The 27,592-nt window shown below is 43.4% G+C and overlaps 1 protein-coding gene across 3 annotated transcripts in view; it reads right to left on the reverse strand.

The window, feature by feature from the left end:
* Wdr19 (WD repeat domain 19) overlaps positions 1-26,152 on the reverse strand; it is a 70,753-nt gene extending 44,601 nt beyond the window's left edge. For 2 of the 3 annotated variants that reach the window (XM_036200890.1, XM_036200889.1), the window contains exons 1-15: positions 26,070-26,152; positions 23,290-23,381; positions 22,933-22,998; positions 17,156-17,281; positions 13,112-13,227; positions 11,600-11,715; positions 8,450-8,530; positions 6,683-6,795; positions 6,238-6,411; positions 5,090-5,160; positions 4,673-4,845; positions 4,471-4,585; positions 3,561-3,667; positions 2,603-2,725; positions 430-579 (exon numbers count right to left, since the gene is read on the reverse strand). In XM_036200890.1, the coding sequence (XP_036056783.1) occupies positions 430-579; positions 2,603-2,725; positions 3,561-3,667; positions 4,471-4,585; positions 4,673-4,845; positions 5,090-5,160; positions 6,238-6,411; positions 6,683-6,795; positions 8,450-8,530; positions 11,600-11,715; positions 13,112-13,227; positions 17,156-17,281; positions 22,933-22,998; positions 23,290-23,381; positions 26,070-26,075 (1,629 nt within the window). In that variant the 5' untranslated portion in view covers positions 26,076-26,152. Of the gene's footprint in view, positions 1-429; positions 580-2,602; positions 2,726-3,560; positions 3,668-4,470; positions 4,586-4,672; positions 4,846-5,089; positions 5,161-6,237; positions 6,412-6,682; positions 6,796-8,449; positions 8,531-11,599; positions 11,716-13,111; positions 13,228-17,155; positions 17,282-22,046; positions 22,125-22,932; positions 22,999-23,289; positions 23,382-26,069 lie in introns of those variants that run through there. The other variant, XM_036200891.1, reaches the window with a different exon arrangement.
* Between the last annotated feature and the right edge of the window lie 1,440 nt (positions 26,153-27,592).

The raw sequence follows: 27,592 nt of genomic DNA on the forward strand, positions 1-27,592 counted from the left end.
GCCACCATGTGGTTGCTGGGAATTGAACTCAGGACCTCTGGAAGAACAGCCAGTGTTCTTAACCGCTGAGCCATCTCTCCAGCCCTAACGAATACTATATTAAAAGAAACTTTTTTAGCAGGTGTGGTGGCACACACCTTTAATCCCAGCCCTGAGACAGAGGCAGGTAGACTACTGTGAGTTTGAAGCCAGAGTAGTCCATATAGCAAGTTCCAGGATAGCCAGAGAGACCCTTCTCAGAAACAAACAAACAAACAAAACAACAAAAACCCTTTTCCATGTATTGCATTAAAAATAGAGCATTGTGAGTTTGTGTTTCGTTTCCCAGCATGGGGGATGGGGCCCAGGGTGCAGAGCTTGCTAGACAAGCACTTTGCCATCACCGAGTTATTATACCTCAGCTCACAGTTTCACATTTTCTAGACTTACAGGACAGTAAACAAATCCATCACTTTTTTCATCAATGAAAACTAATCTGGTTCCATTTGGATCAGGAAAAAGCTTTTTCACACCAACAGGATGTCGATAATCATTAACGAACTGCCAGTCCTCAATGAAGAAATACTGAATAATGCCAGTCTAAAAAAGAAAGGGAAAAAAGAAGAAGTCTGATCAGGGAATTTAAAATGTGATTAAGAAAGTACTTTTCACACTTAATTTAGATGATTATAAAATAAAAATATTATTACTTTTGATAAAGGAAGAGGCTAATGCATTTAATATATATGGAAGGTACAGACTCTGGAGAAATGAAATGGGAATTTAGAAAGTAATTCAGTAATCTAGTGACTGTAATATGTTTAGTGATAAGGGTCATGATTGATTTATAGATTTCTTACTTGCTAGAGAAACCTTCAAAAACAAACCAGTAAACTCCAGAGACACCACCAACCACAGCAGGCTGGCGGTCAGTGACACCACCAACCACAGGCAGGCTGGAGGTCCTGTGAAAGGTTGTCCAAGTCATCTCTCACACATCTACCTTGGAGAAATTTCCAGGAAGCAGATTCTTGCCTGCTTCCAGGGATGCATGGCGCCATCCAATTCACTTTCCTCAGGGTTAAGCTAGGAGTCTGAACTGCCTGGCTGTAGTTCTGGCCCCTTCAGACTAGTGTGCAGCCCTGTAGGCTACAGATGATTGCATGCTCATCCGGCTTGGCTGGGTAACCTACTTGCTGTCTCCCTACTCATCTGTGGAAGTGCAGCCAGGCCAGATGAGTTGCTCAGACAGTAGTGAACAATCTGACAGCCTTCACTGGTGAAATCTACAAAGCGTAGAAGGAAAAAGTATTTACACAATTCTAGTAAATGCTTCCAGAAAACTGAAGATGACTAACTCACTTTCTGAGGTCGGTATTGCCTTGATACCAAAACTAGGCAAAAGTACTATACAAAACAAGAAACCAGGTAGTGCACTGCACGCCTTTAATGCCAGCACTAGCAGAGGTAGGTAAATCTCTGTGAGTTCAAGGCCATCTTGCTCTACACAGGCCAGCAAGGGCTACATAGTGAGACCTCCACCTCACAAGAAAACAAAACAAAACAAAACAGAAAACCTCCAGAAACTAAAACTGTAGTACAATGGAGCTGGAGAGATGGCTCAGCTGTTAAGCCACTGGTCGCTCTTTCAGTGGACCCGAGTTCAATTCCCAGCACCAAAGGTGGCTCACAACTATCTGTAACTCTAGTTCCAGGGGCTCTAACACCCTTTTCTGGCCTCAAAGGGCACCAGACACATATGTGGTACACAGACATAACATGCAGATAAAACACAGGGTTAGTTAAAACAACAACAAAACCCCCAAGAGATCAAATTTAAATCAAAGTTTTAGCTAATGAATGTAACGATTTGTAAAAAGGAGAATACATTAGCACCCACGGGGGGGGGGGGGGGGAGGCTGGAAGAGCTATTCAGCAGCTAGCAGATCATGGAATTGATATTTGAGCCCCAACATGTCAGACTCCAGACATTATGCATTATGCAATTATCTTAGTCAGGGTTCCTATTGCTACAACAAAATGCCATGACCAAAAAGCAAGCTGGGGAGGAAAGGGTTTATCTGGCTTACATTTCCAGATCGTACTCCATCATTGGAGGAAGTCAGGACAAGAACTCAAACAGGACAGGAACCTGGAGGCAGGAGCTGATGCAGAGGCCATAGAGGAATGCTGCTTACTGGCTTGCTTCCCCTGCTTGCTCAGCCTGCTTTCTTATAGAACCCAGGACCACTAGCTCAGGGACGGCACCACCACACGATGGGCTGGGCTCACCCCCATTGATCACTAATTGACAAAATGCCTTATAACTGGATCTCATGGGGACATTTCCTCAACTGAGGCTCCTTTCTCTCTGATGGCTCCAACCTGTGGCACATTGACACACAAACCCAGCCAGCGCAGTAATCAAAATTACTTAAAATCACCAAACATTGATACTAGCCAATCATGCCACCTAGGTTCTATATAAGTATCTAACTGACCACAGACTTCCTTATTTGTTTTGAATTTGATAAAGGGAGGAAAAGATTATGAAGAGGATCCAGGTCGTTAAAGTAAGAATTGGACCTTGTCCATGCTCCGCCCTCCAGAAGTGCATACATACATCTGTCCCATAGATGAGGAAATCACTAGTCAGGGCGTGGCATAAAATCCGGCACTTATCATCAACTGCTGGGAAGAGCCGGGTCTCGCGTTCTTCTTGAGCATCTAAGGTTTCATTTTCTATCTAAAAATGAAGAAGATGTTTTATCTAGAGCAGTGGGTCTCGACCCTTAAATACAGTTCCTCATGCTGTGGTGATCCCCAACCATACAACTATTTCATTGCTACGTTATAAGTATAATTTTGCTATTGTTATGAATCGTAATGTAAATATCTGATATGATCCCCAAAGGGGTCGCAACCCACAGGTTGAGAGCTGCTCATTTAATGGTTCCTTGATTTATCTGAGTAAATCAGGTGTACAGCTAGGGAAAAGTGTCTTTTTCCCAAGTTCAATTAGATAATCATACTCTCAAATGACCTTAGGCCAGCTTACGCACAAAACATGACAGCGGGCCCAAAGGGCAGCCCTCAGCATCCTTTTTCAGTGGGAAGTTTATGCACAGCAGGCTCAGCAGCTGTCCAGCTGCTAATTTCTTTGGCTTTCCGAATGCAAAGAGTCAAGAAGTAGATGTGTGCTGTAGCCTGGTCTAGACTCCAGTCCTCACAGGTGCCAGTCTCTCTGGCACAGTTTGGTGGATCCCTACACACAACATACCCAATTACAGAAGTGAGAGCATTCTCTTTAGGTGCTCACGGCCCATCTGCAGTTCCTTCCAGATGCAAATTACCAACTGGGTCATCTGACTATAGTTAATGTTGTGAGTAGCACTGTTGATACTTATCAGGTGTCCAGGGCATGGGGGTAAGAAGTCAACTGAACATCGAATAGTCAAGGAAGGACTATTTTTTACTCACACTGGGTTTTCTAGTTAGTCTGCACATTCTTGCTTCCCAGTCAAGGATCTTGCTAATGGGACATCAAACTTAGGCTCCCAGGACAGGGGGACCATACTTACCAAATGTAACTGGATTTTGCCTTCAAAGAGTGCAGCAGCGTAGTCAGAATGAAGGCAAATGCTGGCCACCGTTCCCAGATACTCCACGTCTTTTAGCTTTTTGACAGCTGTATCAATTTCAAAAACATGTCAACACGTTGAATTACAGGTCAAAGTACTGCATCTATTTTCTTGCAAATGACTGTACAATGATACTTTGGCAGGGGTCTTCTGAAGGAAAGCCTGTTTCAGCCACTCTGAGGAACTCTCGGTTGCCATATAAGTTACCCTCGGGGATTCTCTGGTGGTCCGGAGACAAAACAACAGCAGAGAAAGTCAAAGGCAGCATGACTCAGGCCTCAAGTGACAGGAGGTGGAATGGAGCGCTCTACTTAATAGGTCGCTTCTCAGGGCTCTTTATCGGACTTAGAATTGGGGAAAAGAACAGAGAGAAGGGGAGGAAGGACCAGGTTCCCCATATGGAAACAGCATTGTTCAAAGAACAACAAAGCAGGAATGGACACCATTAGGTAAGCACTCCCCAGGCTTAGGTGTGCCTCCATAAAGCCACTGTGCAGTGAGGCCCCAGTGCTTAATTTCACCTCATCAGCTTCCTGTTCCCTTTAAAGTAGCTTTATCTTCTGGATTAAGGCAAATCCACAGGGTAGCTCCAATCCTTTACCAAGGCAGAAAGGGACCTTCCACCCAGGGCTCTGTAATGGAGAACTCACACCATGCTGCCTTCGCTACAGAAGCAAAGAACACAATCTGCCTAGGTGTTATGCAAAGATTTTAGAGCAGAAACAAAGTCATTTAAGTTAAGAAAGAGAGACCAGGATGTAAACCAGTGAAGACCCAGTCTCAAAAATCACTTCTAATGCTTTCCAAATAGTACAGAAATGGAAAATCCAGCACTCAGATTGAGACTTGCCATTTTCACCAAGGACATAAAACCAAGCTCGATTATTCATGCCCACAGCCAGATGATAGAGACCCACTGCGATGAAGTTGGGTTCCACATCGACAGAGACCGTGATCGGTGGTTCCTACAACACAGTATTGGAACAGCAGTGAGCCAACTGTTAAAACTGTTTCAATTTATAAACAAGGGACAGACCATACGATTTACATACTCCTTCAATGAGGTTGGCCACAGTGACCTCAAGGAGGGAGGTGAGATATGCAATCCTTGTGTGACAAGCATCCCCGAGGATGGGCAACTTGGTCAGGAAGACATGGAGTGAGCCTCTTTGGGTAGACAGTGCTAGCAACTGACCATCATCAGTCCAGGATAAGGTACCCAACCCTGAAACAATTCACAAAAAAAAAACCATCATTCAAAGCCTCAATATAGGGTGGCAGGCAAGCAAATAAATATTTTCATGTAATAGGCATGAAAACTTGAGATGTGTTCTTCCCTAAATCATCTTGCTACTTCTCTATGCACTAACAAGGGAACATGGGCCCTGAGTCATTTGCTATGGCTCAAACAGAAGTATGCATCCATTGTACAATGACAGAATACCAGTGGGCTTTGGCAAAATCAATACCTTTATTTTCATCATCCAGGTTAATTATAGCATACATGTCTCTTAATTCTGTCAAGTCATGGATTTTTATGCTGGAAAGTAAAGAAAAAGGAGTATATATTTTTATTGGGTTTCATTCTGGCATTTTTGCACATTGTTTCTAATCCCCCTCCCCAGCCCTGCTGCTGGACCTGCTCTCCTCCCCTTCCCTGGCCCTGCTGCTGGACTTTCTCTCCTCCCCCTCTCCCTTTCACCCCCCCCATCCCTCTTGTGTTCTCTCTCCAGCTTCAGCCTGCAGTGAACAGCCTCTTCACAGCCCTCAATCTGTGCCCTGGAGCCCACTTTCAGATCCGGGCTGCTGTGAACACTGGCTAGGAAAGGCTGACGGACAAATGGGGGACCCCCTGCTGAGTTGTGACACACTGAGTTCTGGTCTGGTCCTCTAACTGGCCTGCTATTACTTAATTTTCAAAGTCTGTACACCTGTCCTGGTGAGAGGCCGATGGAGTGTGCTCACTCCGTGTCATCTCACACTCCCATTTTAGTTTTAAGATTGATTTTCTAGCATACCCCATTTTATTCTTTTGTTCTGAGGCATAAAACCTTTACATGTTTTCTTTGTTAAATAGTCTTGCTATTTTACTATACATTATCAAGAGACTATGAGTGCTGACCATATGATATGAGCAGGGAAGTAGAGGATTTAAATATTTTTTCATTGTAAAATGTTCAGAGACCAAGAAAGCATGGGTGTTAGATGCACATCAACCCTGGAGTTCTGTTGATTCTCTTGAGTAGGAATGGCCCCCATAGGCTCATGTGTATGAATGCTTGGCCCATGGGGAGTTGGCACTTTTAGGAGATGTGGCCTTGGTGGAAGAGGTGTATCACTGTGGGGGTGGGCTTTGAGGAGTCATGTGCTCAAGCTATACCCACTGTGGGACACTTGCTGCCTTCGGATCAAGATGTAGAACTCTCAGTTCCTTCTCTAGCACCATGTCTGCCTGTTTACCACCATGTTTCCTGTCATGAGGATAATGGACTGAACCTCTGAACTGTAAGCCAGCCCCAATTAACTGTTTTCCTTATGGTCATGGTATCTCTTCATAGCAATGGAAACCCTGACTAAGACATCCCCACATTCCCAGACATAGGTGACTCCAACTAACCAGTTATCTCCACATGTAGCAGCTTTGTTCAGAGTCTGTGACAATGCCACACTGGTTAGATTATCCTTATGGTCACGTGCCTTAAATATCTCTTGTCCAACTTCTGGATAGTGAGTAGAAATGGCCAGAAACGTTCCCCGGGAAAAGCCAATCATGATATAGCCATCCCCATACCTACAGCAGCAAAGCAATAATGAGATTAAAAAGGAGATGAGCTCTCAAGGGCAAAATGGCAAAAGCCTTCATATGATAAACATAATTTATAAAATATATTTCATATATAAAATATAATTCATTGAGGCCCTACTGTGTACCAGATAACATGCTGAGTGGTGTTACACATGAAATCACAGACTGAAATGAGGAGAATGCCATATACAGAATATAATGTTACAGACAGACAAACATCATCAGTAAGAAAAAATACATGGGTTTTTGTACATACCAACTGTAGCAGACGATGTTGCCATAGGACTGCTGAAACTCCAGATCAACTGGGTTATCCGGCTCATTCAGGTGAAAAAGAAACAACATTTTCTTGCCAACCACTGCACTAATCTGACAGAGAAGATTGGGCGATTGTGGAATGAGTTACTCAGTATTTCACAAAAAGACCAACAAGCCAAGTCCAAACAGCCTAACCCCATTATGAAAACAGCAAGCCAAAGCTGGACGTGCTAAATGCCGTCATGAGTATAAATGTAACTAACAAATAGCAGACAGCCTTTACTGGTGTGTAGGGTCGGTCTGGCAAAGGTCTTCGGCTTTCTGTGTTTTCAATGTCCCTTTGCGATACACGACAAGGTCTTTGTGGACAGTTTTTTGAACCCTCTACACTTCTTCCAGACACTGTGCTGTTTAGGAAAGTGATTCTAGCATAGCTTTCCTGCAGCAGAATTCACTTTTCCAGTACAGAATTTTTCATTCTAAGAGGCCACTTGGCTTGTGAGCCAGCTAGGATTACGGGTGTGCTGCTGTGGGATGTTCTGCATTTAAATGTGTTGCTCTGATTGATTAATAAATAAAACATTGATTGGCCAGTAGCCAGGCAGGAAGTATAGGTGGGACAAGGAGAGAGGAGAATCTGGGAAGTGGAAGGCAGAAGACAGGAGATGCTGCCAGCCACCATGATGAGAAGCAGATGTTAAGATACCAGTAAGCCACGAGCCACGTGGCAACTTATACACTAATAGAAATGGGTTAATTTAATATATAAGAACTAGATAACAAGGAGCCTGCTGCAGCCATACAGTTTGTAAGCAATATAAGTCTGTGTTTACTCAGTTGGGTCTAAGCAGCTGTGGGACTGTGGGCCAGGCAGGACTGGAGAAAACTCCAGCTACAGTGTGCACTCTTAAGGATAAGCTAGCTAACTTTAGCATCACTTCCTAACACCCCCACCCTGCCCCAGGTGAGTGTGTCTGAAGCAGGATCCCTATGTTACAATTCTCACTGGAGGCTATTCTTATGGCAAGGAGAGAAAAGTGTATATTAACTTATGTTGAAGATAATCTTTGCTATATTTTCTGGATTCTAAAATGTTATCAACTATAACAGCATCAATTTAAAACAGTCTTTCGGGAAATAAAGAAATATTACCTTCTTACATATTTTCATGTTTATTACAAAAATTATTATCTGAATTCTAGAATGTTACAATATAGCAAGGAAATTGCACATGTAAAAGAAACATAAACCACGATTTTTTTTAGAGATCCGTTTACCATTAGCAACGTGAAAAAAAATCCTAAATCACATAGAAGTCATTGTTTCCTTTTTTTTTTTTTTTTTTAAATTTGTTTTGCTTTTGTTTTTGAGAGAGGGTTTCACTGTGTAGCCCTAGATGTACTGGAATTCAGTAGACCAGGCTGGCCTCAAACTCAGAGATTCACCTGCCTCTGCCTCCCGAGAGCTGGGATTAAGGTACGGGCCACCATGTGTCTTGATGTTTCCATTCTTAAAGGGTTTTCTAAGTTTTTGCTATCACAGAAATGGACACACCAGCCATAACAGGAAATGTCTCCGTCTGCTGGGATGTCAGGCAGTTAGCAATGGCAAACACAACTTTTAGGTCTGAGAGACGAAGGCTTACCTTGGTTTAAGAAACAACAGACAAAATTTATCGAAGTCTGAGCCAGCTGAGAAAAGGAAATGGAATACACTATGAAACTACCAAAATGATTTGGGTGTGAGCTTGAATTAGAACACTCACTGTGTTTTCAGCAGAAGAAATCCGGTCATCTGTCTTGCTTGTGGAAAACTTGATGTCACTTGGCTCTGATTTCACGGGTGTCTACAGGGGTAAGACATCGTCACTGTGAATGGACTCAGTAACCAAATCACTCTCCTAAGGGTGAAGCTCAGTGATAGGACACGCGCTAAGCCCAGCATGAATGGAGCCCTGGCTTCACTTTGCAACACCTTCCCTCTCCAGAACAAACCTTCTAGAGTCACTCTGAATAGGAATAAGACACCAAGCTTGGTTTTATTTGTGACTAAATTTGGATTATGAAACTGAAACTTCTCCTGCCAAATACCTGGAAATTCTGGGTGAGACAGAACGTGTGTTTTTCTTAAATGGAAAGTTAAGCTCAAGGAAGGATTTACAGACATCCTCAGGAAGGGTTTACAGACATCCTCAGCAAACACCCACTGAATGGAGAGTGTATGCACACTCAAGCTGCAGCCTCCAGTGCGGCTAGAGACAAGGGGTGTCAGGGAAACCACTTCTTAGCTGGTGGTCTGGGTCAGAAAAAAGCAACGTTCATTTCCTATTCTCATTATGTCTGTGGTTCCAGCTTACACACTGAGCAGTCTGGGAGTTCCTTCAGGGAGAAATTGATGTGAAAGGTGGTAGGAGCCAGGCCCACCATACCCTGAAGGATTGGGCCAAAAGCTCCAAATCTGATAAACCCTGCAGAAAATGAGCTGAAAGTTCAAAAGAATGTAACTCACAGAGAAGCAAGGACACCAAAGGTTCCTAAAACACAATCATATGAAAGAGAGAGAGAGAGAGAGAGAGAGAGAGAGAGAGAGCGAGCATGTACAAGAGTGAGAGAGATTATATAATAAACATGTTAAAGAGACACAGGGCTACTCATAAAAATGAGAAAGGGCACATTAAAAAGTTTCAATAGACTGTACTTCTTATTTTTCAATTTGTATTTTAGATTTACTTTATGTGTATGATTTTGCTTGCTTGTATGTCTATACACCATCTGTGTGCCTGGTGCCCTCAGAGGTCATAAGAGGCTGTTGAAGCAGGAGTTATGAAAGGTTGTGAACTGCCATGCCGGTGCTGGGAATTGAACCTGGGTCCTCTGTAAAAACAAGTGCTTTTAACTGCTGAGCCAGTCTCTGTAGCCCAGCAGACTATACTTCTGTGCTACAGGAGATGCACTCTGCTGGGTGAAGGTCTAGAAATGGTATTGTTTGGCCTGTGTAGTTTGGCAGCTTTTTCAACTGTCCATCCCGAGGGGGTATATGATTTTCATCTACAGTTTCATCAGTGGACTATGTGCTCACAGCATATGTCATTTTGTCAGTGTGACAGGTAAGCACCAATGTCTCAGCATTGCTTTGTCTTCTGTAATTATGAGTTTCATCATCACCTGTGAATTATTTTAGACATGTATACATTGCCGTTACATATATTTCATGCAGGGTTTTAAAAGAACTACCAAGCACTTTCTCAAAATAAAGTGTAGAATTATCACATTTAAAACTTCCAGGAGGCTAAGGCAGAAATATACTATGTGTTTAAAGCAAGCCTGGGTTACATGATGAGTTCCAGGCTAATTTGGGCTACAGAGTCAGGTCCTATCTCAAATGCAAAAACCAGTGGGTTGGGGATGCAGTTTAGTGGTAGGGCACTTGCCTAGCACCTCCTCCTAGGCTCCAGCTCTTCAAAGGGTCCACTACTTCCCAACGTTTTATAGATGAGACCACACTTCTGACACATGAACCTACTGTATACTCCATAGGAGAGACCCATGTGGTAAGGAATCAGGACTTACAGTGTATAGTGATTCTCTATAGGAACAGCAATCTGCAGGGAGCTGAACTCGGCCAACAACTACAGGAGTGGACTTAGAAACAGCCTTGTGGGAGACCCTGAGGCAGAGGCACCTCAAGAAGCTGCATCTGGATTCCTTGCTGACAACTAGGAAACACAGGGTTTTAAGCTCCTGCATTTTGAGATGTTTTGTTAGACAGCAGCAACTGCTGAATACATCAAGTTCCCGGTGGTCTGTATAGCACAGAACAGGGTTTATTCATGTGTCTAACTCAGCAAATATTCCAAGAATGTTTCAGTCAAAAGTCTAAAGTATGGACAGCAGTTCAAAGAATAATCTTTCCATTGGTGATATTAGGTAGCTACTGACAGTACAAGTTCCGTTAAGGGGGGGCCCTTTTAGGGTTAAGTCAATCCTAAGTAGGATTTCATCTTAACTGAAGTCTTGTCAGGTTTACTTTGGAAACAATTTAACATATCAATGAAAGGTGTTGGCTTTAGAATCAAGAAGCTTGATTCTGAGTCCAGAGCCCTCTAGTTCTTAACATTTGTCAGCATGCATAAATAAAGTAAGACTTCAACACAAACATACTATAACCACAGAGCTGAGAATCCATTTAATACCAAAGGGGAAAACATATTTCTTTTAATAGTAACTTGGTCATCTTAAAGAAAAATTTCCTAGTAAAACATAAAAAAGGATTTGTGTGTGTATGTGTGTGTGTGTGTGTGTGTGTGTGTGTGTGTGTGTGTGTAAGTGTGAAAGTATGAGTGTCCGTGTGTATCTGGGTGCTGCACATTCGTATGGAGGCATGACAACAGACAAAGGTTTCTGGCATTTAAAACATAAGATTGTGAGTTGGAGAGATGGCTTAGTAGCTAAGAGTCCTGGTTGCTCTTGCAGAGGACCCAGGTTCAGTTCCTAGTACCCACATGGTGGTTTGTAACCATCTGTAACTCCAGTTCCAGGAAATCTGACACCCTCTTCTGTGGGTACCAAGCACGTACATGGTGTGCATACATAACTGTGGTGAGACACTTACATACATAAAATAAAATATCAATATTTTTAAAATATGACATTATATGCATATTCCACATAGTGACTTTTGTTTTTTTCAAGACAGGGTTTCTCTGTGTAGTCCTGGTTGTCCTGGAAATCACTCTGTAGACCAGGCTGGCCTTAAACTCACAGAGATCCACCTGCTTCTGCCTCCCAAGTGCTGGGATTAAAAGTGTGCGCCACTGCCCAGTGTGACTTAAAATTTTATATAGTTGACTATAGTTTGACATACAGCTGTTTATTACAAGAAGTGACTTCTCCCAGTAGAGACTGTAATGTATCACCTGTCTTATCGTGTCGCCTTCCTGGTTACTAACAGTGATCATTTTATCTTCACCACCCAAAGCAAGAAGATTCTCTGTGTTCCAACATCCACATGTGATTTTCTTAGTATGTTTTCCTGAAAAATAGAGACAATTTTTGCAGATACATTTGTGATGCTAATCTTCTGTGCCCTGGGAATGAACAAAGAAGGCATTCTACTCTCATCCAAGCCCTTAGAGTCTATGCAACCTTATCTCAAATGCTTTATCACGAAGCTGGAAAATAAGATAATGGTACGTGACAACTTTTCCTCTGGATAATATACATAGGGTCCAGCAGAGAACAATGTTTTCCTCTACAAATTTTGTTGATTTATCACAGAACCAGACTTGTAATGGTGATTCTTATGAGAAGTAAATCCCAAAGCTACCATTCAGTCCGTGGTCTCATAAATCCTTGATATAAGCTGACTTATCATTCATAGTTTTAACTGCTCGTGATAATTACAGTATCATTCACGGTAACACTGAGGTACAAATGTCGACATCCTCTAGTGAAACATGTGTTAAGAAGGGACTCTGCTCACTACTGCATCACACCACTAAGGAATAGTAGGGGGATGTGCGTGTGTGTGTGTGTGTGTGTGTGTGTGTGTGTGTGTGTGTTTTCAGTGTAAGTGCAACGTTTTTTCCTGAATATTTTCCAACTGTGGGTGGTTGGACCTAAGGAAGCAGGACCCATGAGCACATAGAGGGCTCATCTAAGCTGGAGCAGGGCAAGAGGAGACAAATGATAAGAATGCAGGAAATTAGACAGAAAATATGAGGCCGTCCCATGATGATAGACACGGTGATTAGACAGACTGCAACCTGGACACAACCGGAGGGACCACCTAAGAAGACACTTCCTGATCCATCAGGAGGGTTTGGGAGATGTTGAGTGTGCAGTGCTCACGAGTGCCTCCCCGAGGATGGAGAGTAAGAGCTTGCATGTGTGGGTCTAGTCAGCAGGTTGAAGAGATACAGATTTCAGGGATCCCCAGGCTACAGAGAGCATTTCAAAATAGGAGAGCAGGCACAGAAGTGAAGGGGACATTCAGAGAAGAGCCTGTTGACGGAGAGCTCATGCTGATCACAGACTAAAGGACTCAGGTGGTGCAGCGCCATCAGGACAGGAAAGGGTTATGTGAAGAGAGGCAGAAAGATGCTACAGACAAATGTCTTTCTTCTTTATTCCTTAAAATCACATCTATATATTTATTTATTTGTGTGTGTGTGTGTGTGTGTGTGTAGACATGGTGTATGCATATGTGCACACATGTTGTATGGCTCATATGTGGAGACCAAAGGACAACCTTTGGAAGACATAGGCTGACCTTAACTCAGTCTGTCCTGTGTACCTCAGGAAATCTTAGCAAGCAGGAGAGGGATCTTCCTGGTCAGCAATTAAAGATGGACCAGGGAAGCCTTTCTCTACAGATTTTTCCCTTGCAGCTTCTCAAACATGTAGCAGTGTTTCTAGCCAGAACCTACCAAGAACAGGAATCTTTCGAGATGTCTGATGATTATAAATGAGCAAATTTCCTTTAATGGTCCCAACAGCCAGGAAACTTCCAATTTTTGACCAAAGAAGAAAAGACATTTGATCCCTGTAATATTAAGATACATATTACGGAACAATCCACAATCATAACCCCTTAACAATCCTCTAAGACATACTTCATGTATAACTTTAACCTCTGCTTAGAAGCTGAACCTCTGTAAAGTGCAACATTATAGCTCTTGGGCTTTTATCTGTAATCCCAGCACTCAGGAGGCAGAGACAGACAGATGTCTGTGAGTTCGAGGCCACCTACAGCTACACAGTAAGACTCTGCCTCAAGAAAACAAATAAGCACACCACACAACTCATAGTTTTTAGATGAATACTCAGTGCTAAAAGAATTTTGGAGGCAATAGAAGATGGCTCAGAGGCTAAGAGTACTGGCCAGACCCAGGTTTGATTCCCAGTGCCCACATGGTAGCTTACAACTGTCTGAAACACCAGTTCCAGGGGATTCAACACCCTCTTCTGGCCTCTGAAGGCACCAGAAATACATGTGGTTCACAGACATGCATGCTGCCAAGCTCACACACATAAAATAAAATTAAAATTTTAAAAGAAAATCTGGAGCCAGTACAAGATCATCTCGGTGGCAGTTAGACTCAAAATACCCATAAATAATAAATACAGACTTCAGTTGTTACAGAACCTCAAATTCCTGGGGTAATTTGTGTGACTGACGATGGCTTTAAGGATAATTACGGTAAAAACTCCAATGGACAGTGAAGCTGCCAGAATGATCCAAGAATGGAGTGAGGAGAATTCTGAGGGCTTGTGAGAAAACTCCAAGAAAACAAGAGTCTTGTCACCTCAGTGTCTTCAAAACAGGGACTTGTTTTGGGAATGTGTGTTCATGCTCTTCCCAGGTGTAGTGGATAGGAGCGAGTTTACTTCAGATTATTCATTACAGCTGGCTATTGGTGTTTGTTTATGTGTCTCTATGGAAACACATTTTGCCACATGTGGTTTGTCTGTCTGCCATCTTGACTTGTCGGCCACGTGTGGCTTGTCCTTGTAATTGTATACTTTACTCACAGGACTCTACTTAACGCTCAGAGAATAAACTGTCTGATGCTCTGAATAAAGATGGCTATTGAATGAGACTTTAGTCCATCTCACTTATCAGCTCCATTTGCCCAGGTCCCACAGCCCCCAGGGCAGTGACATGAAACTGTATGCACTTTTTAAAAGGTAGCTTTGGAGGACTAGGAAGATGGCTTGGTGGATAAAGGACTTGGTGCACAAGTGTGGGGGAACAGAGTTTGGGTCCCCAGAATCCATGTAAATGCCCAGTGGGCCTGCCTGTGATTTTAGTGCCTGAAATCAGAAAGGGGGTCCCCAGAGCAAGCTGGCTAGACTGGTAAACTCGGGTGGGGTTCCATGAATAAGGTGGGGAGTGATCAAGGAAGGCTCCCCATGTCTGCCCTGGGTCTCCACATGCACACACATGAAGTCACCACACACAAATGCACCAGGGGGGACAAGGGGCTTTCCATAACACGGCAAATTAAATCAAAGGAAACACTGGGCGTTCATAATGCTGAAAAGGATGTATCTTGGCTGAGCATATATTTCAGCGGTAGAGCATGGTGTAGGTGAACAAAGCCCTGGGTCAATTCCTAGCTATATCAAAAAAGAAACAAAAGGGATTATGTTTGTTGCGCCATCACTATTACAAAGCCATTCAGAAGCAGACAGAAAACACTTTTGTCTAAAGGGTTTTTTGAGTTACATTTATTTATGGGAGTGTATGGGATGACATCACAGCTAGAGGACAACTGGGAGGAGTCGGTTCTCTCCCTCCACTGACAAAGGCCCAGGGGTCACTCAGTTCATCATTAGCTCAGGGCCTTCTTGCCAGCTCCAAGTTCTTGCAAGCATTCTAGGACTCCCAGGCTGGCTATTTCTAGGATTCCCTACAAAAGGGAATGAGAACTCTTTGGAGATTAGCTCCTTCACACACTGAGGGAAGAAATCACAGGGGGTCCAACCAACATCCCAGAGGCAGCAGCATCACCCAAGGATGTGTCGGGAATGCCACTTAATCAGATCCTGTCTCAGACCCGGTCAGTCAGAAACTCAGGGGGTGGATCTAGCTATCAGTATGTTCCTGACTCTTCTAGTAAGTCCAGTGTAGCTACACCTGAGCACCACAGACAGACCGTGCTTCTGTCTTCAGAAAGGGCACTGCTCTCCAGATCACTGAGTAAGGACAAAGGTTAAGCTGGAGGAGACTTTCTCTAACTAAAGCTGGAATCAGAGCACAAAAAATTCTGTGTGCAGTTGGCACAAGTTGAATCTGTGAAAGGTTATATACATTATGATGATATTTAGAGGTGAAATATTAATGAAGTATATGAAAAGTTAACTGCAATAAATGGTGCATAAAGGAAATGGAAATAATATTGTTATAGTTATTATAATAATATAATAAATGAATATAATAATAAAGTAAAATTTAGTTAAAAACTAATTTCAGGGGCTGGAGGGATGGCTCAGAGGTTAAGAGCACCAACTGCTTTCCCAGAGGTCCTGAGTTCAATTCCCAGCAACCACATGGTGGCTCACAACCATCTGTAATGAGATCTGGTGCCCTCTTCTGGCCTGTAGGGATACATGCAGACAGAACACTGTGTACATAATAAATAAATAAATCTTAAAAAAACCAAAAAAAAAAAACCAACTAATTTCAGGGGCTGGCTAGATGGCTCAGCAGGTGAACACACTTGTTACCAAGTCTGATAACCAAAGTTCAATCCCTGGGATCCACACACAAGTGCATGCACACAGTCATGCATACATGCATATACTCACGGATACAATACTCCTACACAAAACAAATAAGTAAATGCTAACTCAGCAGACTGCATTCTTCTTTCAGGAGATGAGAGGAGAGAGGACCACCCGCACCCGCGGTGAACTCACCCGCTACTTTGTTTGACGAGGGCCTTTTATGTTCACCACTGCAGCCTGCTCACCTCCAGATTTTCCCGTATCAATTCTGTCTCCACGTGGTCATTTTTAGTATGTTCACTGGAAGACTTTTTAAAAGAAGCTAGCCCACTACCGTAACATCTTTATCTTTTCTGATTTTGTTTTGAGACAGGGTCTCTCTATATAGTTCTGCCTGTCCTGGAACTCACAATGTAGACCAGGCTGGCCTTGAACTCACAGAGATCTGCCTGGATCTGCATCCCGAGTGTTGGGATTAAAGGAGTGCGCCACCACCGCCCGGCCAGTATTTTTCTATCTGTAAGAAAAATATTCAAGAAGGGCAGGGTGGTACAGGCTTGTAGTCCCAGCTCTTAGGAGGTGGATGCAGGAAGATCAGGAGTTCAGAGTTATCCTTAGCTACACAGTGAGTTTGAGGTCAGCATGGGCTTTTTGAGATCTTGTTTCAAAAAACAGAAACCAAAGCCAGGTGAGTTTGAGGCCAGCCTGGTCTACAGAGTGAGATCCAGGAAAGGAGCAAAGCTGCACAGAGAAACCCTGTCTCAAAAAACCAAAAAAAAAAAAAAAAAAAAAAAAAAAAAAAAAAAAACCCAAAAATCAAAACAACAACAACAACAACAACAAAAACCCAAAACCAAAACCAAAACCAACAAACAAAAAAACCCCCCAGAAACCAAAAGGAAACAAAGTACCACCACCAACAAAAAGAACTCATCACTGCATCTTCAAAGTCAAAGTAATAAACACGAGCAGCATCAGGACCACAGAGGCCCACTTCTCGGAAAACTTTCAAAAGAATTGAAAGACAACAAACAGTATCATTGCTCATTGAAAAATTGTAAAATAACTACAAAGTTGGGAAATGCTAATTACACAGTACACATTGTGTACATCTGTTAAAAATATATTATACCCAATAATAAGTACAATTACTGACATTAATAAAAATGACATAAATGACAAAAATGTCTTGTCATTTCATACTTTATATGCCACTTAAATAACAACAAAGGTATCCTTACCTCATGCCATTGTCTAGCTGGCTGGTTTTATTTGTGTTGGCATCCCATAGAAAAATGCAACTCGACTTCTCGGCAATCACCGCCAGGATGTCCCCATCTTTATCCCAGTCCATGGCGACACAGTTGCTTTTGGAAAAGAGAAAATCATCACTATCCACTTCTCGAAAGTCAGAGAGAAGAAACAAATACCTATCTAGGACTTCTGTCCACAACAAGACCACTCAATGTCTTTCAACAGGTCATGAGCATTCTAAAATGAGAAATTCAATCTGCTATGCACCGATAACGCAACATTAACCTTAATGTTTCCGTTTGGTTTTGCTTTGAAGGGATGGAGGAATTTTTAAGTTCTACCTTCAGTGCCACTTCCGTGCACTATACTAAATAAAATTGTAGGTAACTGATTATCAGGTTTTCCTGAGTCCTGTAAGAAAACTTCATCTTCCAGAAAGATAAATTCATCAAACACGTCTACAAATGAATTAAAAATCAGAACCAATAGGTAGCTTTTTAAATGTGTTTTCTTTTTTCTTTTCCTCCCTCCCTCCCTCCCTCCCTCCCTCCCTCCCTTCCTTCCTTCTTTCCTTCCTTCCTTCCTTCCTCCCTTTCCTCCCTTCCTTCCTTCCTTTTCTCTTTTCTTCTTTGACAAGGGTCTTCTTACAGAGTTCTGGCTAGTTTGGACTCACATGTAAACCAGTCTGGACTAAAACTTGCAGTGATCTTCTTGCCTCTGCCTCCTAATAACTGAGACTGTAGTTGTGTAATGCCATGCTTGGCTGTTCCTAGGCATTTATCTGTCTGTCTGTCCGTCCGTCCATCCGTCCATCCATCCATCCATCCGTCTATGCCTTGAATCTAGAGCTTCTATTATGTCAGCCAAGTGTTCTCTACTAAGTTGTATTCTCAGTCCTTTAGTAGGTAATTTTATAAGACCAATTCTTTAGGTTTTTCAAAGTGAGCCTACAAAGCAATGCATTTCATTATGTAAGATCAAGTAGTGAAAGGTTGTTTCATATTTACAAAAATGAAAAAGCAGTATAAGAAATGCAATTCTACATAGATAGGTAAAACAAAGTAGATCAAGGTTGGTGGGCTAGCTAGTTTTATGTCAACTTGACACAAGCAAGAGTCTTCAGAGGAGACAGCCTCAGATGAGAAAAATGGTTCCATGAGAAAAGCCTGTAGGGCGTTTTCTTAATTAATGATTAATGTGGGAGGGCCCAGTTCATTGTGGGTGTGGCCACCCCTGGGCTGATGGTACTGGGGTCTGTAAGAAAGGATGAACAAGCCAGTAAGCAGCACTCCTCCGTGGCCTCTGCATTGGCTCCTGCCTCCAGGTTCCAGCCCTGTTTGAGTTCCTGCCCTGACTTCCTTCAGTGATGGACTATGATAAAGAGTAAGCCAAATAAACCATTGCCTCCCAAATGTGCTTTTGCTCATGATGTTTCCACCACAGCCATCATAACCCTAAGACAAAACTTGGTACCAGGATAATGGGGTGTTGCTGTGACAGACACGGCCATGTTGTTTTGGGGAGGATTGTGGAAGGACTTTGGATCTTTGGGTTGGAAACGCCATGGAATGTTCAAAGCTTGGTGAGCTGTTCTGTGGGAGTGTGGAAGATAAGAATATTAAGAGACATTCAGAGGATGGAGGCCTGCCTGGCTCGTGAAGTTTGAGAGCGACTTGAAGACTTTATGGGGCCAATGCATATTTTGAGTTAAGCTTAGCTGAGGCTTGAGTCAGACATGACCGACAAGACACCAGAACCACTGAGGTGAAGCCCTGCTTTGCTGGGATAATCAATGCTGGTCAGAGCTGAGAAATTAGCAGTGATTAAGAAGAGAGCAGCATCATGGAGGTGAAATCTTCTGGAAGAGTTTCCTATGAGTTAGCACACAGAGGCTGTGTTCCAGAGGCAGCCAAGATTGTGCCTCATGTTGGCAGAGAAGTGACCCAAGCCTTTTGGAGGAGCCCAGAAGATCATGGGTGGATTCCCTATATTAGACATTCTGTTATGTATACTGTTGGGAGTGAGAGGACCGAGCAGATGCCATAACAGTTTCCTGAGACTGAACAAGCAGTTTCTGAGAGAGACATGAACAAAGGACAATCAATCTCCAACAACCCCAGCAGCAAGGACAAGGAGGCCTGGTTCATGCAGTGCCAGGCCAGGCTAGGCCTGGGACACAGTCAGTAGCTCAAGGTGATAACCAAATGAGGACAAAGCCTGCGACTCATCTAGGCCTGCCCCATAATGGAAAAGCTACAGCCTTACCGTCCCTGATTAGCCCTGGCCAATTAGAATGTACTAATATGATTGCCACTTGCTCAAGCCAATCATATCTAAGATGACCTAACTGCTCTAGGACCTCCCCTTGGCTGTGCTTACAAGGAGCCTGCAAACTCTTCTCAGGTTCGTTGCCATTTTGCCTTTGTGTAGGGTGGACAGCCCCAGCATGCGGGGAAACTTTCTTGAGATAATAAATGCTCTTGCTGATTGCATAAGTGGATGGTGGTCTTTTGTGGGACTTCTCCAGGACACTAACAGGGGGTTTGGTTTTTGCTTTGTTCAGATTGTGACTGTGCCCCTGTTTTTCCTTCCTGAAATAAGAAGGTACTTAAATTATGTTTTACTTTACAGGAGTCCACAGTTTAGAGACTTTAAAAAGAAAGGGGAAAAAAAAGGATTTGGGGGTTTTACAGAGAATTTGGATTTTAAAAGAGACTGGATATTTTTAAATAGACAAATCTTAAAAGTGTTTGAATCTGTAAGGCTGTGGGACCTTTTAAGTTTGTAAAATGTTTTATGTTGTTACATCTTTATTGATGTGTGATCTTGGGGATGAACAAGAAGGAAAAGATTGTGGCTTAATGCAATGTGTTTGTGTGTCAATTTGACAAGGGTCAGTTGCACTGGCTAGATTTGTCAACTTAACATAAACTATAGTCATCTGAGAAAAGGAAACCTCAACTGAGAAAATGCCTCTGTAAGTTGGTCTGTGAGCAATAAAACCTATAGAGCACTTTCCTTTTTTTTTTTTGGTTTTTTGAGACAGGGTTTCTCTATGTAGTTTTGGTACCTATCCTGGATCTCACTCTGTAGACCAGGCTGGCCTTGAACTTACAGAGAACCACCCGACCCTGTCTCCCAAGTGCTGGGATTAAAGCCGCCCAGCTCATTCTTTTAACTAGTGATTGATGAGGGGAAGGCCCAGCCCATTGTGTGGGTGGTGCCATCCCTGGACTGGTGGTCCTGGGTTCTATAAGAAAGCAGGCTGAGCCGGCGTTGGTGGCACACACCTTTAATCCCAGCACTCGGGAGGCAGAGGCAGGCGGATCTCTGTGAGTTTGAGGCCAGCCTGGGCTACCAAGTGAGTTCCAGGAAAGGCACAAAGCTAGGCAGAAAAACCCTGTCTTGAAAAAACAAAAACAAAAACAAAAACAAAACAAAAACAAAAAAAAGAAAGCAGGCTGAGCAAGCCATGGGGAGCAAGCTAGTAAGCAGCACCCCTCCATAGCCTGTGCATCAGCTCCTGCCTCCAGGTTCCTGCCCTGTTTGAGTTCCTGTCCTGAGTTCCTTCAATAATGAACAATGATACAGAAGTGTAAGCCCAACATACCCTTTCCTCCCAACTTGCTTTGGGTCATGGTGTTTTATTAGTGTTATAGTAACCCTAACTAAGATAGTTGGTGTTTTAGTCAGGATTTCTATTGCTGTGGAGACCATGACCATGGCAACTCTTATAAAGGAAACTATGAACTGAGGTGGTGGCTTACAGTTCAGTGGTTCAGTCCATATTATCATGGCAGGGAGCACGGTGGTGTGCAGGCAGACATGGTGCTGGCTACATCTTGATCAGAAGGCAAGAGGAAGTGAACTGTGACACTGGGAGTAGCTTGAGCATAGGAGACCTCAAAGCCCGCCCCCACAGTGACACACTTCCTCCAATAAGGCCACACCTCCTAATAATGCCACTCCCTTTGGGGGCCATTTTTTTTAAACCACCACAGTTGGGTACTCAGAACTTGGTAGAATAAGTGAGGAAGATCAGGAGTTCAAGGTCATCCTCTGCTATATACTGAGTTTAAAGCAAGCCTGGCTACATGGGATCATATCTCAAAACCAAAACCAGGAGAAAATCATACATGTTGTGTAAAATATGTAATGCATAGATACAATGTTTTTAACTTTATAATTCCTACAATTCTCAAAAAACAGACTTTTTCATTTATATAATGCTAGTTTTCATTTGGACACTCTTTGCTCTTGGCTAAAACATACTTTGATTTACATTTAAGTTGGCAATTATTTTATTTTACTTTATTCTTCAAATGGTTAGGATGTGTTTGGGGACCCTAATTTCCTTTAACAGTCTCAAAAACTTTGGGAGCATAGAAGAGGAAAGTTTTCAAATTGTTGATAAAATCACTTGCCAATTAAAGACTGACAATTAGACAGCATTTTCTTTGTCTGGAGATCCTTTCTGGTCGAATCCAACTATTAGGAATCCAGCAGCAGAATTCAGATGAGGGTCTTACGCAACCAAAGCAGGTGTCACTGAGACTGGGCAATTAAACTCACACAATTTCCTTTTATACTGAGTGCCTTCCTTTAGGCGTAATCACTGAGTAACTACTTTCATCTCATGCCCCAAAATACAGAAATCAGAAGCAACAGTGCAGAGTGTGGGAGATGGCGAAAACCCACCAGCCTCAGCAGGAAGGGCAGAGCAGGCAGGAGAGGTCAGGCCAAGAGGGGACTGGGAAATGTGGACAGCATTGACAAGCACAGCAGCACAAGTCTCCTGAGGGCAGGGAGTCTCCGCACGTGAGCACACACCAAGTCCGTCAACAGAGTCAAATGGTAACACTGAATCATTCAAAGTACCTAGTCTACAGGTGCATTTAGAACAACATCCTGCAAGTGGAGACATCTTCCTTCTCTAAGAAGTATGTGCGAAGTGACTGTCCTCCAGTGATTTCTGGAAAGGAAGTACCAAAGGAAATACAGGTTGGGTATTCCTAATGGGAAAATCCTTATTTTGTCATTTTTTTCCACTTTCATGTGTGTGGTGTTTATATGTGTATGCATGTTTTCATGTGTAAGGGTACACCTCTGTGTGTGTGTGTGTTTGTGTGTGTGTGTGTGTGTGTGTGTGTGTGTGTGTGTGTGTGTAGGCTTCAGGCTCATGCAGAGATCATCCTCAATCACTCTTCTGACCTATTTATTGAAGTAGAGTTCACCTATATAGCTAGTCTAAGAGGCCAGCTTACACTAGGGATCAACCCTATCTTCGTTTTCCAAGGCTGCAATCCCAGGTCACTCACCGTTCTTCCCTTGTCCTGGCATTACAGGTGTTCTCAGGATCTGAACTCTGGCCCTCATGTTTGTGTGGCAAGTGCTCAAGCATTCCCAGCCCCAGAGGAACCTTGTTTTGGACCCATCTACCATATGGGAATATTCATGTATATAGATACAAACTCTAACTCAAGTGCTCACACATGCTTTACTAACTTTAACATGAAGAAAAAACAGCCGGGCAGTGGTGGCGCACAACTGTAATCCCAGCACTCGGGAGGCAGAGGCAGGCGGATCTCTGTGAGTTCAAGGCCAGCCTGGGCTACAGAGCTAGTCCAGGACAGCCTCCAAAGCTACAGAGAAACCCTGTCTCGAAAAACCAAAAAAAAAAAAAAAAAAAAAAGAGAAAAAAACCTTTCATAGCTAGAGGAAACAAAAGAGGAGGTGGGATTTTTTGATCCACCCCTGTACTTACCCAGGTAAGCTAATTTTACTTCTTTTTTGGCCATGGCGATCAAAGATTTTAACAATACAATCAGCTCTGAAAGCAAGCAGAATATAAAAGTCACTTCAATATCTCTCCTATTAATCCATGAATTAAAAAAAATTAGGCTCTATTTCAGGTGACTTCAGTGTTCCTTCATGGTAGTTCTTTTAATTTGTACTTTAAAAAGTTATGATCAAGGAAAAGGTTCTGTAAACTGTGATGTTAATGGGGTTGAATATTTCAACTTTCACACAAGAATTTGCATCAAAGAGACGGTATAGGCACAGGTCAGATGTGGATACTTACGCATACAACCATTATTTAAAATATCCATTCTTTTCTTACCCTGTTACTGCAATGAAGTTTCCTGATGATTTTTGCCAGGCAAACTGTATCGGAGCACCAAGCCAAGTCTTTTCTAGCAGGGAGAAAACACGCTAAAAAATAAACACAATGTTTACATTTTCAAAACAATTATGGATCGGCCAGAAAATATGAAACTTTAATCCTGCAGATATGTAGGTTGCAGAATGAATGATGGTGTTTATTCAAAAAATAAATAACAATGACCACCAGGTACGGTGGCACACACCTTTAATCCCAGCACATGACAGACAGAGGGATCTCTGTCAGTGTGAGGCCAGTCTGGGCTACACAGTGAGTTACATACAGGTCAGCCAGGGATACAATGTGAGACCCTGTCTCAAAACTAACCAAAAAATCGAACAAACAATAAAATGAACAAAACAAAAACAACCAGTCAATCAACCAGTCAATGAAACACCAGCAGTCTGTACAGCAGGATGGACTTTGTGATGGTTAGCTTTAATTGTTAACTTGACACCACCTAGAGTCATCTGGGAAGGGGGTCTCAGGGAGGGCCCGTCTACACCGGATTGGCCTGTCTTAAGTTAACTGGTGTGTGAAGACCTACCCAACTGTGGGTGGCACTACTCCCTAGACAGTGGGTCCTGAATTGTGTAAGAGAAATGATCTGAGAACAAGCACGTGGCATGTGTGCGTCTGTTTCTCTCTACTCGTGACTGAAGACGTGATGTGGCTGGCTGCTCTAAGCCCCTGCCACCGGGCCCCCCTGCTTAGCAGACTGTAATCTGCAACTGCAAGCTGAAATAAACCTTGCTCCCCTAAAAAAACCAAACTGTTTCTGTCAGGTACTTTTATCACAGCAACAAGAGGTTAGAACAGACCTTAAGATAAAAGAGATTATCGCACAACTTCTTTCGTTTGATCGTTTGGAGACAGGGTCTCAATGTGTAGCTGTGGCCCGACAGCAACTTGCTATGTATAGCAGACTGGCCTCAAACTCACAAACATCTACCTGCCTCTGCCTTCTGAGTGCTAGTATTAAAGCTGTGTGCTTTTAAATGTTTTCAATTGTTAACTTGATTAAAAAAAAAAATGTGTCACAGTGCTTTGTGCACACTGAACGAATTTAAGCATGTTTGTTAATTGTGACACAGATTTGGGGGATTAAATTTAACAAGACAACTATTTAAAAATCTTGGATGATTACGATAGACCTATCTAAGATGCTTACACTTCCTTTAAAATTATCTTCTTTTACCCACAAGTTATACCTATTTCTTTCTTTTTTCTTTTCTTTTCTTTTTGAGACAGGGTTTTTCTGTGTACAGCTCTGGCTGTCCTGGAACTCACTCTATAGATCAGGCTGGCCTCAAACTCAGAGAAATCTGCCTGCCTCTGCCTCCCAAGGTGTGGGCATCAATGCTGGCTTCATTGGTAATTTTTCTGTTGATTATATGTTGAAATAAATTTTGGAGATACTCAGCAAAACGAAACAAATTATCACAATTTTATCTGTTTCTTTAACAACCTTATTTCTATAAGTTAAAAATTCGAAATTTCACTGATTTATATTATTCTTATATCAGACTTCAAATCTAGAATACCTGGGAACATGACCCTAAATGAAAAATATTAGATTTAAATGCTTTAGATTAAACAAGGAGACCCTTATCTAGGTAGATGCAGCTTACACACTATTGCAACTCCTCCAGTGCTTACTGAACACATTCTGTATCCACCTCCTGAACGCCAGTGTCCTGGGGTCACAACTTAATGTAGAGATGCCCTATGACCCAAGTACACACAGGTTTTGTCCAGCATGGACAGACACACGTACTTAAGAACATCTTACTTCTGCAACTGTGAGACTACATTGTCCATAAACCTCACTTTATTCTCTTCCTGGCAGTTCTGTCTTGGGTTGTGATCTTACAGGTTAGTTTTCTTCCACAGAGCTTTAGAGTACAACTCAAAAATGAAAGTAACAGCTTCCCAATCTGAAACCCAAAGGTTTGGTTCTTATGTAGTAGTTTTAGACATTAAAGCAAGTCACTGTAACGCTCAAGCACAGGGTTCTCAGCTATATAGAAAAAAGTTATTTCCACTTTTCTGATATTGAAAAGTTAATCACTTTTTGTAGTGAATCATGCAGAATTATCTGTCAATCCTATTGACACAAGAGCTACAGTGAAGCTTTAGGAAAGCTAAAACGATTTTAAATCAGCTTTTCCATTTCTTTGCCAGAGCAGGGAGGGGTAGGAATCTCTGAGGTAAGTCACGGGAGCGAAGATGCTGCAGCTGTGGGGTTCACAACCAACCCAATCGTAGAGAACCTTCGTGCGGAGGACGACGCACACAAGCGTGCGGATTTCTCCATCATGTGTTCCAGCGACCAGGAATCTGTACACTGGACGGGCCACAGTTCAAGTTTTGGAGTCTTTTCACTCCCTCTGGGGCTCTGGGCCACGGGCTTGGCTTGCCTATGGTTGAGCCACAGAAACAAGGCAGCCCGAGGCATCGGGTTACCTCCAGAGCGACCTGGCCCCATGGCTGAGAAGTTCGGGCATCCTCAGATCAGGCTTCTACTGGGTTCCGGAGGGCACAGGCCTCCCTCTCCGCCTGCTTTCTTTTCCCCTCATCCCGACAACCCCATCCCCTCCTTCCCGCTCCCGGGAGCGTTCCTCCACCCCTCAGCACTCCTGCGGAGGGACGGGGACACAATCTACTGAGAGTCGCGCTCCGAGGAAACCAGCGGCGGCCGCGTCTTCTCACTCCCCTGCCTTTTCTAAGTTATTTACCTTCATTTCCAGGCTCCAGTGGCATCCCCCGATCTTGTAAGTGCGCAGGCGCACCAGAACTCCCCCGCCAGGCTACGGCGTTCCCGTTACCCAGGAGACCGTGCAAACAGCGACCAATCAGCGAGCGCGGGGCGGGGCTTCTCTGGCACCTTCCTTTGAGAGATGGGCGGGGTGGATGGTCACGTGATGGAGGCGGGGCTAGGCCCCTGGAAGTTGGGCGTCTTGGGGGTCTGGTCAACTTCCTGCCTGAGCTCTGATTGGGTGAGAGCAATCCTGGGAGGCGGGCTCTGTGGACGGAATGGGTCCTGTGCAATCTGACGTGAAGAAGCCGGCGACAGCGGGAGAGGATGGGGAGAAATTCCAGGAAAAAAGCGGGAGTCAGACGGTAGCAAGTAGGAGGCGGGGAATTGGCTCCTGGGCCGAACGGCTTCTGCAGAGTCCACACGTAAAAGGCTTGGAGAAACTACAGTGTCATCCCTCACTTTGTCTTTTTTTTTTTTTTTTGCCGTAGAGGAGATGAGGTGTAAGAGGTCCTTTCTTTCAAGGTCGTTAAGAAAATTTTAGCTAGTGTGGTCGGGGAGGAACAGGAAAAAAAAAAAAGAACTCGCCGGGCGGTGGTGGCGCACGCCTTTAATCCCAGCACTCGGGAGGCAGAGGCAGGCGGATCTCTGTGAGTTCAAGGCCAGCCTGAGGACTTAATCCTCGGGAACCAACATAATGCCAACATGATGGAAGAGGAGGACGCACTACCACAGGTTGTCCTCTGGCCTCCTCATGCCTGCACCGGCACCTGTGTGCCAACAAACGTACAAATATAAGTGTAATGAAAAAAGTTTTAAAGAACTAAATAAAAGGAGAGAGAGCCCATGTTCATGAATAGTAAGATTCCAAATTATAAGATGCCAGCTCCACCCCACCTCCATTTGATCTGTAGCTTTAATGGAAGCACAAGAGAGATCCTAATCAGTTTACTAGTGAACGGATTTTTTCTGGAGTTTCTAGGGTGAAGCAGATGATGCAGAATAACCACTCCAGTGTCAGAGGAGAAGGGGCGCTGATCCATCTGACTTCAAGTCCTACTGTAAACCTACACCATCAAGAGATGGGGCAGGGCGGGTGAGCTGCCTCAGTGGGCAAAAAGTCTTCTGTGCAAGCCTGACAAGGTGGGTCTGATCCCCAGAGCCCACGGTAAAGTAGAAAAAGATGACCACCTCCACAAAATTGTTTTCTGGCCACCACACATGTGACACACACACACACACACACACACACACACACACACACACACGCGCGCACTACTACTAATAATAATGATTTTTTTCAAGTATCTTCAGTGGACCAATGAAATGGATGGCTCCATGAGTGAAGACATTTTCTGCCAAGTCTGGGAACCCAGGTTTGATTCCCAGATCCTACATGGTGGAAAGAGAGAGCTGACTTCTCTAAGTTACCCTCTGACCTCCCTCCGCATGTAAGCCCTGGCACACACTCCCTGTCCCCAAGTACACTAAGTAAGCATGAAA

This window comes from Onychomys torridus, chromosome 10 (assembly GCF_903995425.1).
Source record: "Onychomys torridus chromosome 10, mOncTor1.1, whole genome shotgun sequence".
NCBI lineage: Eukaryota > Metazoa > Chordata > Mammalia > Rodentia > Cricetidae > Onychomys > Onychomys torridus.